The sequence below is a fragment of the Montipora capricornis genome, chromosome 4 (assembly GCF_036669925.1).
Source record: "Montipora capricornis isolate CH-2021 chromosome 4, ASM3666992v2, whole genome shotgun sequence".
NCBI lineage: Eukaryota > Metazoa > Cnidaria > Anthozoa > Scleractinia > Acroporidae > Montipora > Montipora capricornis.
Window position 1 is genome coordinate 41042105 of NC_090886.1, and position 17500 is coordinate 41059604.

Sequence of the window (17500 nt, forward strand, 5' to 3'; positions counted from 1 at the left end):
CTAAAAGTTTAGCTGGATAATAAGCTTAACAAAGCGTTATATTTTTCTAAAGGCTAACCTTAACGTTTACACTGTTGAAATAAAGTTCTACTGTAATTACGTAACTAATTCACTTTCTTTTTTATAAGTACAAAAATTCTGGAAATTCCTGAGGGACCCCCCTGGAACGGAAAATCCTGGGGGGAGGGGGGTTCAAATCAAAAAGTCTTCCGTGGTGGGGGTATGGATATTTTCTGGAACCACACATTATGCAAAGACAACTTGAATCTCATGGAAAACGAAACGCAGATCAGTTGACAGCACTGTGTGAAGTGACTGCACTACCACACGTACGCAATGCATGCCTTTTTTTCTTGCTAAATATCCATTTCAATTCCACAGTCTAAAGTCCACATTCCGTGATCCAACCATAGGGTTAAGTGCGATTGTTGAATAGTTGTTCACATTTGAAACTGTTGTTAATTAATGGTATTGATTCTAATCAAAACCAGAAAAGGGATCATACTTTACAAGTTTCTACGATAGTATTTTAAAATACTTTATCTTAACAATATCGCAAGAATATTAGCCCAATGAGATGTTTCCAGTCGTGCACGCGATTCTTTAATAAAATAAAATAATTATTTCCCCGTTATCTGTTACATACATGTAGCCTTTGGTGGCTTATTGGTCATCACAGGCTCCTCTGAATGAGGAAGTACCAAGTTTTATTCTTACTTGGGGTACAGTATTCTTTAATTTCTCTGAAAACTCTCTCTACCATGAGCAGTCCCATGAGCAAAGAAATCATGCACATCTGCAGTCAGAGACAAATCCTACATGTATATATCCCAAATCCTTTATTCTTTGAACAAAGTTACTGTAATAAGCTCAGAGGTTATTCTACATTAATTTATTTGTTCAGCTAAACAGGTTGAACTTTTTTGGTGAAAACCTGGGTTGTCATGTAATTTCTGAGTCAGTAGTTAGCATAAGATCAGCTTGAGTTGCACTAGAAAAACTTTAAGATGTGTATCATATCTGTCATTCATTGACCAGGTCCCGTATAACCAATTATCGCCCTAACTGGAATGCCTTATTTCAGACAAAAGGAAACATACCATACACTGTAGTTTTTGTAATTTTATTTCTTTTTGTATTGCCTTTGTAACTTTCTAATGTACTTTGAATTGTCTGGTTTAGAACCTCTGCCAGAATTGCAAAAGACACTATTGTAATGACTGCTTTGCTAAAGAGACCAAATTTGTTCCTGGTGAGAGCATCAGAAACTGCTTGAGGTGTCGTGCCCTGCAGTATCCCATTGCATACAAAGATCACTTGAGGAAGTTGAAAGTAAGAGACCTTCAAGAGTACTTGAGAGCTAGACAGATATCCACAAATCAATGTAAAGAGAAAAGGGACCTCATAGAGTTAATTTTACGACATGCAGGAGATGGATCAAACACAGGAAACTCTACATCTAACCCTCATCACCAAGCCAGGCGTCAGACTCCAGCTGACCCACCACTAAGCAACTTACAGAGACCAGAACAACAGAGAAGCTCAAATGTTTTTCCATCGTCAAATTCACAGCCAGTACAGGTTTGAATGCATTTAGCAAATTCTCAGTTCTTCCTTTTTATCCGCTAAATAATGCTGTATTCCATTGCTGAATTGGCCTTAGCCAGGTTAAACCATTCCCTCCCTCCTTAGAGTGAGATTTTACTCTGTCTAACACAAGATGAACAGACTTAACTGATTAGAGTGTAAGGTGAAGTGCTAAGTTTTTACCCCATATAAACCATGTGAGCATTACCCCTACTGATGGAAATGGGCCCACACAAGGACAGAGAAAAACTCTGACCAGGGTGGGAATTGAACCCACGACCTTCGGAGTAGATCACCGCTGCTCCTTCCTTGTACTTGTACATGTACAAAAAAGCCAAGTACATGTATTTCCTTCCTTGTACTTGTACATGTTCACTGCTGTGACTTAAACATCTTCAGTTCCCACGGCCTGCTCCTGTCTGACCTTTTAAAGTTTTTATCTCACATCAGTTTTAAGATCTTACTCATTATTATTTTTTGACACTGATCTAAGCAATGGTGTAAAACTCTTTTGCCTTCATCACAAAGGTTCCTCCATCAGTCCATGTGCCAGTCTCAGTGTGCAAGAGTTTGAGTCAAATCCAAAATATTGAAGAAGTAGAGGAGCTGTCAGTCAAGGAACTCAAGCAGATTCTTAAGGCAAACTTTGTTGACTTCAAGGGTTGCTGTGAAAAGAAAGAACTGTTAGATCGGGTCAGAGCACTCTGGAAATCCAAACAGCCTACTAAAGGGAAAGGTTAGTGTAACCCAACTCCTGGAGGTTCCCCATTGACGAGTAAAATCGTCTGGCATTAGACAGAGTAAAATACTAAGTATGGCCGTTTTAGGGGTGAATGGGTTAATTTATTCTTTCGAATTTAAGTTGATTCCTAACTGTGCCAATCAGTCTTGCTGCCTTGATTATGACTAGTAGACCTTATTGGAGTTGAGCCCTCAAGCAGATTTTCTTTTGTTGAAAACTACATGCCAAAGAGGCTTAAGGGTGAGTTCGATACAAAATGACCCCTTAGCCTCGTTCGTGGCAAAACCGCTGATAACTCCGATAAGGGCTGTTGATTTAGCAAAAAACTGATTGGGTGCCTGATGTATCAGAGGTACTGACCAGTATGTCCATATTTCACTCCTTAGTTTCTAAAGAAACCAGTACAATATGAATGCTTGACTTATCTAACTGGAAACAAGGGTCTGGTGTGTCCTTTAACTAAGCTGCACAATAATGGCCTGCTCCACAGTGCCATGTCTTTTTTTTCTGTATGGGAATCATAAACAAAAAAAATCCCTTTCTAAGTGCAAACAATGTAATTAGCTGACTGTGCATATTTGATACAAATGACCAATCTCTGGAAAACAAACAGGTGAAATGGTTTAAGTGCTTTCACCCCTTAAGCGGCCTCATTGACAAGTGCAATTTTTGTCTGGCGTTAGACGGAGTAAAAGGAAAGGAACTTTATGTTATTAAAGTGCCTAGTCGATCTAGCACTGGAGCACTAATTGGGGACATTGTAAACTGAATTTAAACACTTAATGCATCAATGCAAATGTTGGTTTTGAGGAGAGGGGAAACCGAGAATGAATATCGAGAGTAACTAGACATCACGTCTTCTGTACACGTTCGACGCACTTAATTGAATTAATAGAACTGTGAAATGGTTGTTCTTAAAAAATAAAACCGTAAAAATTCGCGGGAATCCGAAATATATTTCGATCTACGATCCTCGTCAGTCATCCGCCATTTTAAAAATAAAAATACTTATATCGTTTATATAAGAGACATTGGAATGGTCCACGCTTTCTCAGACTTCATGTACGTCACCACGAGACTTCTCATCTCGGTAGAACAACGCGTCCATGTGTGACTACAGCACGCAGAATCTGGAAATAGTTCCATTCGTTTTTAGAGTTCATCAATGAGTCTTCATCTACATTGTTAATCTTGACACCCTTAGATATTTGTCTAAGCATTGCGTCGTTAGAGTAGACACCGGTTACATTCATTTGAAACTGCTGTATCTCACTACTGTGTTTCTCTCTACAATGTTTCCACAAGGCTGATCGTTCCTCCTTATTGCCGAGCGATTTTGAGTGTTCTTTCCCTCTGGTATACGCACTCCGCGCTGTTTCTCCCACGTTAACGTTGTTACACCCAGTACATTTAATTACATACGTCACACTTTCTCTATTGCACGGTCCTTTCCCATCTGTCCTACACACTGGGCAGTCTTCTCGGTCACATTGTCACGGTTTAAACGAATCAGACTTCTGGAGCAATCTCTTAATTGCAATACCCGCCTTCTCTACCACTTTGATTTTAAATCCTTGCTGTTTTATCTCCTTTTGATATTTCTTCTGTAACTGTGAATTCGGTGTAGCTGGTACGAAGATTACTGCCTCATTTCTGCCTCGTTTTTACCAACTGCATTTCTTCACAATCTTTTCCTGTTCTCGTTCTTCCTTTCTCCACTCTTTGCGCCGGTGTAACAGTCTTTCTCCTTCTTGATCAGCTTTCTTTCTCTCTCTGTATGCTTTGAGGGCCGAGTCGACAACCTCATATCTGAATTTCTTGCTATACCCCGAGTACTGCATTCTCAGGACCATCTCATTAATATTTTCTACTACTCGTTCCCATGGTAACATCCTGCTACAGTTAACTAAGACCCTAAGGACTTCTTGGGTTAGTACTGTTCTCTTGGTACTCCAGTTTAGGGCAGACCTAGCATTTATGACTGCTTTTGAAGCCATGCTTTTGGAATAGAACTCATACATGGTCATTGAGGTCTTCTCACCTCGTTTCTCTGTTTCTTTCTCTTTTGTTTCTATCCACACCTTTAAGTCGAGGATAGGCAGCTTCACCGAATTCACAGTTGCAGAAGAAATATCAAAAGGAGATAAAAAAGCAAGGATTTAAAATCAAAGTTGTAGAGAAGGCGGGTATTGCAATTAAGAGATTGCTCCAGAAGTCTGATCCGTTTAAACCGCGACAATGTGAGCGAGAAGACTGCCCAGTGTGTAGGACAGATGGGAAAGGACCGCACAATAGAGAAAGTGTGACGTATGAAATTAAATGTAACAACGTTTACGTTGGAGAAACATCGAGGAGTGCATATACCAGAGGGAAAGAACATTCAAAATCGCTCGGCAATAAGGAGGAACGATCAGCCTTGTGGAAACGTTGTAGAGAGAAACACAGTAGTGAGATACAGCAGTTTCAAATGAATGTAACCGGTGTCTACTCTAACGACGCAATGCTTAGACAAAGCATGACCGAGATGAGAAGTCTCGTGATGACGTATATGAAGTCTGAGAAAGCGTGGACCATTCCAATGTCTCTTATATGAACGATATAAGTATTTTTATTTTTAAAATGGCGGACGACTGACGAGGATCGTAGATCGAAATATATTTCGGATTCCCGCAAATTTTTACGGTTTTATTTTTTGAGAACAACTATTTTACAGTTCTATTAATTCAATTAAGTGCGTCGATCGTGTACAGAAGACGTGATGTCTAGTTACTCCCGGAAACCGAAATACCTGGAGAAAACTTCTCATTTGTAGAGTAAAGAACCAACAAACTCAACCCACTTATGGTGCCGAGTGTGGGAATCGAATCTGGGCCACGTTGGTGGGAGGAGAGTGCTCTCACCACTGTGCCATCCCTGCACCCCCAAAAAATCTGTTTAGTATCACTCTTAGGAGGCATAGGTTAACTAAAGTAGGTATTGGTGACAATACACTTGCCTTTTTGTTCTTTTTCACTGTACCCTTTAGTTCTTGAGCTCTTATTAGTGATTGTTTATTGCTAACACTAGTCACCTGTTTTAGATTCAGTGGCTGAGGATAAAGAAGATTATACTCCTGATGATTTGTGTAAAATTTGTATGGATGCTAGCATAGATTGTGTTCTCCTGGAATGTGGACACATGGTTACATGCACAAAATGTGGCAAGCAACTGGCAGACTGTCCTATATGTAGGCAGAATATAGCTAGAATCGTACATGTCTTCAAAGCGTAATAATTATTATCGTGTAAACCTTTGTGGTGTAATTTATGTTTAATTCTTCATTAGGTACATGTAATCGCATGATTTCATGTGCAATTTGGAGTAGACAAACATGGTTAAATTTTTGCAGTCTTTGAAATAAAGTAAGAGACAGCCTATTTATTCCAAATTGCACAAGGAAAATCATGTCATTACTTATCAATAAAATTCATGGCTGAAAAAATGTCTAGATTATCATAATAATTATTAATCAGAACAAATGCACTTGTATCACGCAGTCATGCAAAAGTTGAGCCATCAAGGGTAAGCATTTGATTGGCCATCTGGGACTTTCTTTGATCATTGGCCAATCAGAATGCTTTCTTTGTCACCTCTTTTTGCACTGAACAACATCTTTTCTGCACTGTGTTACCAGAAAACTTCATTTCTCGTAGCCAATCAGAATGGAGAAATTTTTCCATGTATATTATTAATGCAGAAACAAGAAGCAGTGTATAAAACCCACTGACTGTCAGTACAAATGCTATCTGTTTGCTATTTATTCACATGGCAGTCTCAAACTTATACACAAAAGGAATTTTTACATCAGTATTATAATAATAAACATTAGGAAGTCAGCTGAACAAAGAATATTTCCACCTTTCCTAGACATTATGCCTACCACAGAAAATTGGCTTCTTCATAATATTAATGGTTTCAGGAAATTACCCATTTCTTTCAACAACAGTTACTGTTTTTTCTAGTGACAATTGAGTTGCTGATGTTTGTCTTACCTCCAAGTACCGGTAGCAGGGATAATTTTTTTTACTTCCTAGGTTGAATTATCCAGCCCAGCCCTTTTTGAAAATTGAATTTACAGGTATTTTTTTGTGGTCCTTAGTTTTGTTTATAGTTTAATTAAAGTGCCTATGAAGTAAAATATAATTCATGTCTTTTTGAAAGGGTTTTCAAAATAATGAATAATGGCCTTTTCCATTTTGAGGTTTCTTTTTTCTTTTTTGTTGTGCAAATCAACAAATTGATGATATCATCAGTCATCAATGGTCCCATCAAACATTCAAGAATATCTTAGAAAATTTAACAGCGATGTTATTCAAACTTGGTATGAGTGATAACCCTTAAGAAAGGTGCAGGACAGTGCAGAGTATGATATAACCTATTAACACTGTTGGCTATAGTCCCTTTTGGTTGAAAACGAAGTATCTCAATATCCTCTCAAATAGGGCAAGGCAGACAGTCCTGCTCAAAACACACATATAGCCCATGTAGCCATAGGTCCCCAATTCAAGTCATTGAGTGTAAATGATGTTTGGTTAACACAAAAAGTGGGAACTCCAGTTCTGCGCAAACTTGATCCCAGGAGCAAAACTGCTGCTATGGCAACTGCACAATGGGTGTCATTTTATGCATTGACTGATGTACATTACTGGTGCCAAGTTTGTAGTGATCAGTTATAATATTTCTGAGGATACTCTATATTTTGTGAATTGTTTTTCTTTGGCACCACTGATGACATCACAGTTTTTACCCAAAAACTTAAATATCTCCTGGCCTCAGTTGTTGAAAGGTGGATAACGCTATCCACCAGATATATTACTATCCATTTGATAAATACCAACAAAACCTATTGAGTTATCCAATGGTCTGGAGGACTGGTGCCAAAACGAGAGGAGATACTTCAAAAATGAAAACACCATGTTTCAAAAAGTCTTTCAAATGAGTTATTTTTTATTTCATAGGCACTTTAAACAATTATAGAAAACTGAGAACTTGAGATTTCGATGAAATTTGTTGAATGTAAACTAATTTAATTTGCTCTTGTCACTGGTTTTTTTTCTCTGTTCCCATTCTGGTGAAAGCATGTTTTTTTTTTCCAGTATTTAAGCTAAATACTCAGTGACAGAAAACAAGGAACAAAGGTTTACCGAACCATACTTATTTCTGAGAGCCAACATGGCCAACTAGTTTTTTAAAGAACATCATCTGTTTTCATGTTGCATGGGGAAAACTGCTAAAAAGAAAAAAAAATTACGTTGTGTTTTTAGATTTTTCGAAATGTATTGTAGCCCTTTTTAGCTGGTGCTAATCATTGGTCCATTTTTCACTTTTTGCAAGATGTAACGAAGGGGAAGTGATACATGTAGAAGTACAGTGTTTCAGGATTTTTTAGATGTATGTTAGAGTTGTGAATATATTAGGTAAATCTTTGGCAAAATGTTAGAAATTCTCCTAACAAATTAACACCTCTATAGTATCAACTGCAGTGACTTATTTGTGACGATCACAGGGGGTTATACTATAGCAGCTAAAAATGCTGTTGTACAGGAGGGAAAGTTAAAACTTGTTTCTCTATTTTTGAATTCCCGATAGTATATATGTAATTTGCCCTCCAAATTTTGCATGAACCACTGTTTTCAAAATGCTCTGGGGAATATGCAGTGTCCCCAAGAGCATTTGAAAACAATAGTTGATGCCAAATTTGGGGGGGGCAAACAAATTGTCTTATGGGGAATTTAAAATTAGAGAATGGTGTTTAAAATGACAGGGTTCTGCTTCAGTTACAATAGCTTCATTTTAACTTTGTAAAGTGTGTTTGGTCCAATGACTAGCAGCAACATACTGAAGGAAATCAGTATTTTTAGTTTCACCATTGACCCATTTTTGTGGTCTGTAGATGCATTGCGTTATAAATTATAATAAAGATAACTAAAAATCCATTTGTTGCCCCTGTTGCTCTTGGTGACCATACAGTACCTGGCTTGTGGTTCTGTTGCAAAACAATACACAGTTTCAACAACTAATGTTTTGTCAATGTCTAACCAAAGTGTTTATCGTGAGAAAATGGTGGGGACTGTATTGAGTTCAGAGTTTCATTTCTTTTATCCCTTTTATCTGCAATGACCCTTGCTTGAGCAGGAAAGTTGTGTAAGTGCTTGCTGACATCTAGTCTCCCAGGCAGCCATTCTTTGTGTGGTCCTTCCCACACAAACAACAACTTTGTGTGGGAAGGAGGGTTGTGTGACAACCCAAACAGTGGCTGCATAGGAGACTACCTGACATCTGTTATCAATTCAAGTCATTTACCAGGCTGCTATTAGAAAGAATCAACCTAATTTATATCATATTGCAGACACAGTTTCATTACACGGCTCGATGCAGCCAATCAGTTTTTATGGTTTGATTTGTTTGTGGAGGTTAGGAAGCCATCGGAACATTGTTCTGGCATCATGCTTTCTTTCTCCCTTGAATTCCAAACCAAAATTCCTATGCCATTCAATTATGTTGACTAACACTAGTGGCCCAGTTGGTTGACTACTGGGCTGCCATTAGCCTGTGTACAGCGGCCGCCATCTCCTCCTCCTCATCCTCCTACTCCTCCTCCTCAAGTTGAAATCCAATTAATTCAAAGAACTATCTCAAGTTTGTGACATCAACCCGGTCTTGAACCCATTCCCCTTCATTGCTCGGTTCTGGATCAAAGTATGACCATTTTACCTGTCTTAAAGCCACTAAAAATGCAAATTTCAATCAAAAGGTCCTTAAAACAACACGATGTAATTGGGACGATTTCAGAGAATAAATGAAATGGAAAAGTGTGTCAAGGTGCATGATGGGCACGTTAAGGTGGCTCTAACCAGTTTCAACACTTTGAAGAGACATTCTCTTTAGAAAGATTGGCACTACACACTGTATCACGTAACAGCACTGTTATGGTACCATGTGAAACACCGATTATTGCTGAACAAGGTGCAGTCGTTATTGTGATGTAATAAGTTACCTTGGTAATGGGAAAGCCCAGCAAAAACACCCTGTATTTTGGCTTTAGTTGCTCATATCTCAAAAACAAACTTGGTGACCCCCATTCGTATATATTATTGCTAGGAAGTGATCAGAAGGCCAAGACGAAACTTTCTACAACTACAGAATCAGAGCCACTTTCAGACATTCCAACCCTCCTGGTTTGATCGGGATTCTCCCGATTTGATGTGTTGCCTCCCGCTCTCCCAATTTTTATCAGATTCTCCCGATTTATCATGAAATTCTGAAAACAAGGGAAAAAATTGCTTATCATCATCATCGAATAAATGTTAAATGACATTAACCCTCCTGTGCAGTAATGCTAGTATCTTAAATATTATTTTGCAATCTGAGTGTAAAACATTGTGTATTACACTTTCTTATCCTATAATGTCGAAAAACCTTAACGCGAGACTGAGCACCCCTTGCAAATCATTGTTTTAACGAAAACCGCTGGTCAGCAACCTGGTTCTGGTCATTGTCTTCCGTACAGAATTTTTTTCAACTTTGCAGAAAGTTCCATCTTGGCTTCTGATCACTTTCCAGCAATAGAAATTGGGGTCACCGAGTTTGTTTTTGAGATATGCGCAACTAAAGACAAAATAAAGGGTGTTAATACACATAACTTTCCCGTTGCCACAGTGACTTATTATGCCACAATAATGACCGCCATACATTGATGCGCTGTTACGTGATACATCGTTGTAGTGCCAAACCTTCTGATGAGAACGTTACTTAAAAGAATTTTTTTTTTCAATGGCTTGCACCACCTTAGTAAGGACAGTGCCTACTATTGTTATTGAACATACGTTACTCGGGTTTCCTATTTCCTAATTCTGGGATATTTTTGCACGGTTTAAAACTATCCGGAAAAAGTAGATCCAGAGATAGTGGACTGACTCTGGTAGATCTTGGTAAGTACTCTTGGTATCCAAAATGAAAATTGGGGGTAACCTGGATATTTGAGAGATAATTAAGCTTCAATTTGAGAAAGAACGCCATATATTGCTTTGTATTTTAAAGCTTTGTACAAATATTATTCATGAAATATCTTTGAAAAATGAGTGGTTACTCTCAATTTCCTTTTTTGGGTTTAAATAAGAGGATCCAACATAGGTTTGGCGGGATGCGGGATGCGGGATGGGGCTGAAAATCGAGGCGGGATGTGGGATATGAAACAAATTAAAGGCGGGATGTGGGATGAAGATACGACGGCGAGACCGGGATATGCTCTGTTTTCGTAGGCGGGATACGGGATAGGATAGTTATATGCGGGATAGTAAGTAACCTCAATGGAGTTGAAGAGCTTTAATTTGCTTGGAGAGTGAAATTTCGGCTGAAAGACCCTAAAACGATCCCCAGAAACCACGCAAGAAAAGTAAGATAGACCTATTCCGGTCACGCGATTTTCTGTTGTTTTTCCTCTCGGAGTAACAAGTGGCGCGGGAAAGAAGTAACCTTGAGATCAAAGGGCGGTCTCTTTCAACCACGTTGCTTTCGTTGACGACACCGTCAACTTCGCCAACCTCGTCTGAAACCTCTGACATAATATATTATATGATCCATTTCATATATCCATTTCATATATCATTTCATCGTTTATAATAAACTGCGTTGCAATTTATTATCAACATGAAAGCGTTAGAAGCAGTTTTCTCCGTAAGGAAAAATTTTGCTAGGGATGGTACTCCAAGGAATAATGATGGACTTTTTCAGCTCTCTGGTATCTGCTCAGAATTCAACAAGGTAGTATATGTTTGTGACGGTACCCAAACGAGCTGTATCAAGATGTTCACAACCCTTAAGAAAACTGCAAAATTCGGCCTTTAAATAAGAGTATTGGAGATTCTTTTTCTGCATTTTCTTTTCATGAAAAGCACCAGGCGTACGACTCTTGCGACCCTTCAGGTACGATCTTTAGAGGAGAGCAGGTGCTTACAGGTTCTAGAGAAGAATGTAACATCTACCAGGGAACTGAACTGCCGCGTGCCACTTTCTTTAAATGGGCTCGAAGGAAGCTAGGCAGCGAAGACGGTAGAGTCAGGCATGAAGCCACTCAGCTGGTGATTGGACTGACATATGAGGCAAAATCTAGATCCGTTGAAATATGACAACATCGATCTACCGAGTTGCATGACCCTTGATATAGAAAATCTGCCCTTCAGTCGGTCATCACAAAAACCAAGTCTCCAGAGCTTTCCGATATGCGCGCGACTTTGGAAGTACAGCAAAAACACATTAAAATGCACAGCTGCGACTTCATGGTCTGCTTATGATCACACAAGGTGTGGGTCATGGTGCCGACTCCCCGAGTCCGTCAATACAACTACCTCCAGCGATCAAAGCCACGAGAGACGAAATTTCAAAGATGCAGGACTGGACAAGTGCGCATGGGTCTATGCGACAGAGAGGTGTGAGCCAGGAAATCACCATTGCAAGGGCTGGGACACTTCCAGATTACCTGTATCAAAAGGAAGTTCAGGTTGGAGAAAAAGTCAGCTTTCGGTCGACTTCAAATGCCACAAACAGAGACATACCACACCAGGAAGAACCTGAGAAGAATACTGTTGAAGACGAAGTGTCCGAATTTGATTCCAGTACGTAGTGATTAAGATAGTTGCGCGGGTGAAGATCTTATAGAAGAAGAAAGCAATTTAGGGAATCTACAAATTACTCGAGATATAGATTATATCATGGGCGCAACATCCCGGTTTGGCCGATCTGTTCGTTTTAACAATCGATACGTTATCTAAAGTAGAGTTAGGAGCAGGAAACCAGCTGTCTCTTGAAAATGGCCAGCACCTGTCGTTGCTAACGTTTATTTGCGCTGGGTAAGGCACAGCAAAGACACAGCTTCATTACAGCCCCTCACCTGAACGGACTTAATCACTCAATTATTTCAATCCCCTGCAAGTGGCGTTTTTCAGTCTAACTGAACTTTTGGGTAAGTTAAGTCATGACATTACTGCTAACGTGAGTACGTTATTGGAAGCTATATAAACTGTCGATCAGTTGAAATATGGCGTTGAGCTGGAACAAAGTGGTTTCAGCCAGGCGGGATCGGGATGAAAATGCTCATTGCGACGGGATGGCGGGATGGAATAAAAAATAGCAGCGGGATGCGGGATGAAAGAAAGCCTATTTTGGACCCTCCAATAACACTTGTTAAGATCTACATTTCCCGGATAATCATATAAACGGGGCAAAAATACCTTTGCATTAGTAGACACCGTCCTTAATTCGACCCAATACCCTGTCGTCTCTCCGCAAACCCAAGCCTGAGAGAGAGACGTATACAAAACATGGACCGCAGTTCCATGGACCACCCCTGTGGACCTGGTCCATGGACCCCTTCATGGACCCGGTCCATGGACTATCCCTGTGGACCACCCCTCATTTTGTAAATTCAATACGTTTTATAAGCAGAAAAATCTTTAGACGAAAGAGAGAAGTGACTGTCCTCGCCCTTATCTGGAAAATTTAAGCAGGAGCACTTGACTACGAGCAAACAACTCCCATACTCAGGGCTTTCGACCCCCAAACTCTTCAAATATTAAGAATTGATAGAGACGGGATGACACAAGACGTCATAACACTCTTGACATCATTTCTGGAGTCTCCAGGATTATCCGGGAGAGTTGACAGCCCTGCATACTAAGCCTACGTCACAATAATATTTAAAGACCAGGAGCGCTTACCATTTGAATGAAATTTTTGGTGAGAATGTTTCGACAAATGGTACTGCACGTTCTGCACTTAGAAAAAAAAAATGGGGATCTGCTGTATCATTTGCCAGAAAAACGGGTTGTTCCGGTTGAAAAGCAAATGAAAAGGTCTATTTTCTCTGGCACTTGTAATTGTGGACAAATGGTACAGAAATTTCCGGGCATTCCGGTGAAAGCGAGAAAAAGGGAATACCTCGAAAGGTATTACCTTTTTTCCGAAAACATTCCACCGAGATGAACCGTTCCATTTGAATTCTCTCCGGAATCACCGAAAATGCCATTGAAATGGTAAGCGCTACACCTATTTTTCACTGTGTAAGCTTGCTTCTTAGCGGCTGTTAATACACGTTTACAGCGGCACTTTTGAAAGAAAAAATTATTGAGATTAATAAAAAATGACATCCTCGCAGTTAGTGATGGGGTAGTCTAGTGGTTAAGTGAAGGGGTTATTAATTACACGTTCCCAGGTTCGAGTCCTGCGAGTGCAGAAATTAGGGTTTCGCTTTTAAAAGAAATATGTTAATTTCCCATAATCGATATCAAGCTTTCAGTGTTCTGAAATAACGATAACAGTAAATTGAAAGCAAATTAACAATTAACGATAATCGTGAATTCAAGGTAGAGAACAAGTTGGTTTCCCAGGGCCTTGGGTCGACCCGAGGCTCTGGTGACGAGAATGATCACCGGCGCGAGACAAAAATCGCTAGAGTAGTCGGGGCTTGAGAAAGATCTGTCTTGTTGATTTTATAACAGTACCGTAGGCTTGCAGGATCTCCCAAGGGAAGCGTTCTAGAAATAAATCTACTCGGTGAAGGGTTGAAACCGGCAGGTACAAAACGCAGGTCACAGGTCACAGGTCATTGTTTTACCTATACAGGAAGTATCCTAAACATTCATAAAAGCTAACCTTAAGCCTAAAAACTTTTCTTTAGGCCTAATTAGGCCTAAAATTAGCGTTTATGAACGTTTAGGATACTTTTCTTTAGGCCTAATTAGGCCTAAAAAGGCCTAATTAGGACTAATAAGGCCTAAGGTTAGCTTTTATGAATGTTTAGGATACTTTCTGTATAGGTTAAATAATGACCTGTGACCTGTGCCCTGTGACCTGCGTTTTGTACCTGCCGGGTCGAAAGCTAGGCCAAGTATGGGAAATAGAGGATCCCCTTGATGAGCTCCTGTAACCCTACATAAGGCTTCCAATCTTCCTTGTTAAAGTGAAATTTACCTAGCCCTAGCCGGAGATTTTCCTTATTCTTGTCGCGCAAAAAAAATCAGATACAGTACCACGCAACTCTTTACTCTTTATGGTACACAGATGTACTGTGTTAGGATTAGGCTTCATTGTTTCTTCTTTTTTTTTTTTGTTATGCCCGTCCTTTCTGAACCAATCACGAGAACAGCTGCGTCCTGATTCAAATAGTTGCCTGCCGGCCCAACATTCGCGCGGACAGAATTTGGCGGAGTAGGAAGCCCTACCTGGTGTTTCACAGCACCATTACAATTTCATTCACTACAACTTGGCTACCGAAAGTGAACATATAGACCACATTTCGTTTAGAACAATTTACTTGTATTACCACCGAAAGTAAAATTAAACGTAGATTAAAAAAACCCTACCATAGAAAATGTTCATGCAGGCATATCATTGACAGATGTACAATGTTAAAAAAATTGCCCAGCACAATTTGAGAGGTAGATGAAAGAACTGTTCGGTATTCGATAGCTTTAAGCTTTAAAGAAGAAATTAATAGTAAGCACTTTGAAATAAACAAATGAGTGAACAAGTAAAGTTGTGAAATAAAGAAATGAATGAGGGTCATGAACGAACTAAGGCCATCCCATTTTTTTTTTTCGTTTAGCATCGAATGCGTTTCCTGTTATTGGGTCGGTAGGTAGGATTGGAAAAAAAAAACAACAACAACAAAATAACAAGAACTCTCGGAGCTAGGAGGCCTGGTACCTCAGCATCATTGCTGTGGAGCCTGGAAACAACAAGACACGAACCCAAAATCAATATGGCGGTAGTGGTTGGTGTTTTTGTAAAATTAAGACAACATGGGAAAAAGAATCAACCACCCAAAACTCTTATGCGACATAAAATTTTTTTTTGAAAATGCCAAAAATTTGGGTCGGTCGGACGACGCTAAACGGATAAAAAAAAGAGGATGGCCTAAACGAAAAAAAAAAATTTCATCGTCTAAATACAAGCTGTATCTTCTCTCGTCTCACGCTTGGGTTTAATTACGAGTAATACGTGTCAGCTTTCTGAGCAACAATGTTCCACAACAAAAATTGTTTCAACGTTTGTATGAATGACTGCGTGTAAAAATCATTGGAAACTGAAGTCTTTGGTAGGTTCGTCACAAATCGAGCACACCTAGCGTCGAAGCTTTAATTTGTTGTCAACATATATCCCTTGACCAGAAGTAAACACACTTGAACGGTTTCTCCTCCAAATTCCACTTTACACGGGCTCTCAAGGTTAGCAAAATCTCGACCATAAGTAGGTAGTGTCTCAGTTCTCGTAAGCTGGGTAATAATTTGGCTCAGGAACCCATGACCCGGTCCCTACAACTCCCACACTAAGCCTATGTCACAGCATTTTTACAGACCGATCTATTTTTAGAAAACCTTCTCCGAAAAAACACAAAGGCAGTTCCAGTTCGGTGACCCTATGACGTCTGGTTAGTTTCTTGTGATTGGTCATCGGGCTCCTTTGGGAGTCTCATTCGCGGGAAATTCAATCTAAAAATAAATCGGTCTGTGAAAACGCCGTGACACGAACAAAATGGAGTTGTAGGCTCGGGGTCATTGGTTCCTGTTTGGGTAGTGCAGCAGCTTCTTTTTGTTTTTAAGGTTGATCAATTGTCCATGTTATTTAGTATTCTGTTTTCGGTTTGGGTAGCAAGCAAATCACATTTTACCTTGCTACACCACCTGACGTGTGACCAAGTATCAAGCCGGTGACAGGAATGCATGGGTTTGTTTCCACGATGACGTCACAAAATGCTTCACAACAAACAAATTCTTTGAAAACTGGAATGCAATGGCCAGGCCTCCCAAGTGCTCGGCCTCGGGAAAAATGGCAGTCTCTTCTTCGTAATTTGTGCGTTATTAAAAATTGACATCTTGAAGGAAAATGGCTTAAATAGTTGTCAATGTGTTGAGATTTATCTTTTGCAACAGAAAGTATTTCCAGGTAAGAACGACTTTAAGCTCTTCTTTGAACTCGAAGAAAGCATTCCACTCAATAAATTTAGTGTTTGCGGACAAACGGTGCATCGAGGAAAATCAAGAAGCCGGTTCTTCCTTGATTTCTATAGACAAAGACGGTCTGTTCTTGAAATTAAATCCGTGCCGCTCTCTACTCACGAGTTTATCACGCAAGTCTAGCGTCTTAAGAGATGGTTTGACCACTTCATCGCTTTGCTGTTCTCTTTCTTCTTGTTTTTTCCCAATCCTCCCTTTCCATTTATCCCTCTTTTCCCTTTTATCGTCATCGCTCTCATCTTCACTCTCATCCTCTTCCAAGGAATCAGCATACATACGCATGCGTACATTGGAAGGTTCGGCCCTCATCACAGAATCTTCATTGGTGACCATAACCTTTAGGGGCGGTTCGTCTATTTCCATTTTTTCGTCTCCATCTTCTTCGATTTTATCGAGAAAAAGAACGTCCGGTCCTTCAGAAAACATGTATTTAACGCGTTCCCTCTCCTTCTGTATCTTTCTTTTTCTGTGAAAAACGTGGAGAAGAGTATTAAAACGAGACAAAAATAGCGCGCATGCTCACATTAGTTCAAGTCTCATTACCTTGATGCGCTAACAAGACCTTTTTTTGCACCTGCAGATGAAAAAATAACAAATAGGTCAAAAACGACGAGACGTTCCAAATGGGACTTGATACGCATGCCATTCTTGTTTCCGTTACAAACTTTCCCCTTGAGAGTTTAAGACCAAGCGAATAGATAAAATGTAATGCAATGCAATACGAGACCATAGAAACATTTCTCATTTGCCATCCCAGGACCTCTCCTTTGGCGTCTGGACTGGGGCGGACCCAGAAGCCAAGGAAGAGATCCTGGGAACGAGTTTGAGGATGCCTCTGCTGTGGGGTGAGATCGGACGAAAATAATTTAACCTCGGCAAACGCCACCAGACCACATTGATTTAGTCCACCAAACCTACATAACAAACACGATGTGGCAGTTGTAACTGAGTGTAAATCTTCTCAATTAGTCACAAGTTTTGAGAGAGAGCAAGACTGTTTATCACCTTAATCCAAGCACACTGACTGGTGATTTGAGGACAAACCAGCGTTGGTCACTTTAGTCCACTGCTTTACCAACCGACCAAAATGGTATTATCAGTTCTGAGGAAGTGATTGAGA

At 39.8% G+C, this 17500-nt stretch overlaps 2 protein-coding genes and 1 pseudogene across 2 annotated transcripts in view; 1 reads left to right on the forward strand and 2 right to left on the reverse strand.

The window, feature by feature from the left end:
* Positions 1-763, reverse strand: part of LOC138044945 (uncharacterized) — a 14427-nt pseudogene extending 13664 nt beyond the window's left edge.
* Positions 1-8304, forward strand: part of LOC138046953 (E3 ubiquitin-protein ligase RNF34-like) — a 27491-nt gene extending 19187 nt beyond the window's left edge. Inside the window, exons 2-4 of the mRNA XM_068893588.1 lie at positions 1183-1581; positions 2116-2323; positions 5409-8304. Of these exons, the coding sequence (XP_068749689.1) occupies positions 1183-1581; positions 2116-2323; positions 5409-5599 (798 nt within the window). The 3' untranslated portion in view covers positions 5600-8304. The remainder of the gene's footprint in view (positions 1-1182; positions 1582-2115; positions 2324-5408) is intronic.
* A 6354-nt stretch (positions 8305-14658) lies between these two features.
* Positions 14659-17500, reverse strand: part of LOC138046954 (nuclear cap-binding protein subunit 3-like) — a 9538-nt gene continuing 6696 nt past the window's right edge. The window contains exons 9-10 of the mRNA XM_068893589.1: positions 16924-16954; positions 14659-16846 (exon numbers count right to left, since the gene is read on the reverse strand). Coding sequence (XP_068749690.1) covers positions 16402-16846; positions 16924-16954 — 476 coding nt within the window. The 3' untranslated portion in view covers positions 14659-16401. The remainder of the gene's footprint in view (positions 16847-16923; positions 16955-17500) is intronic.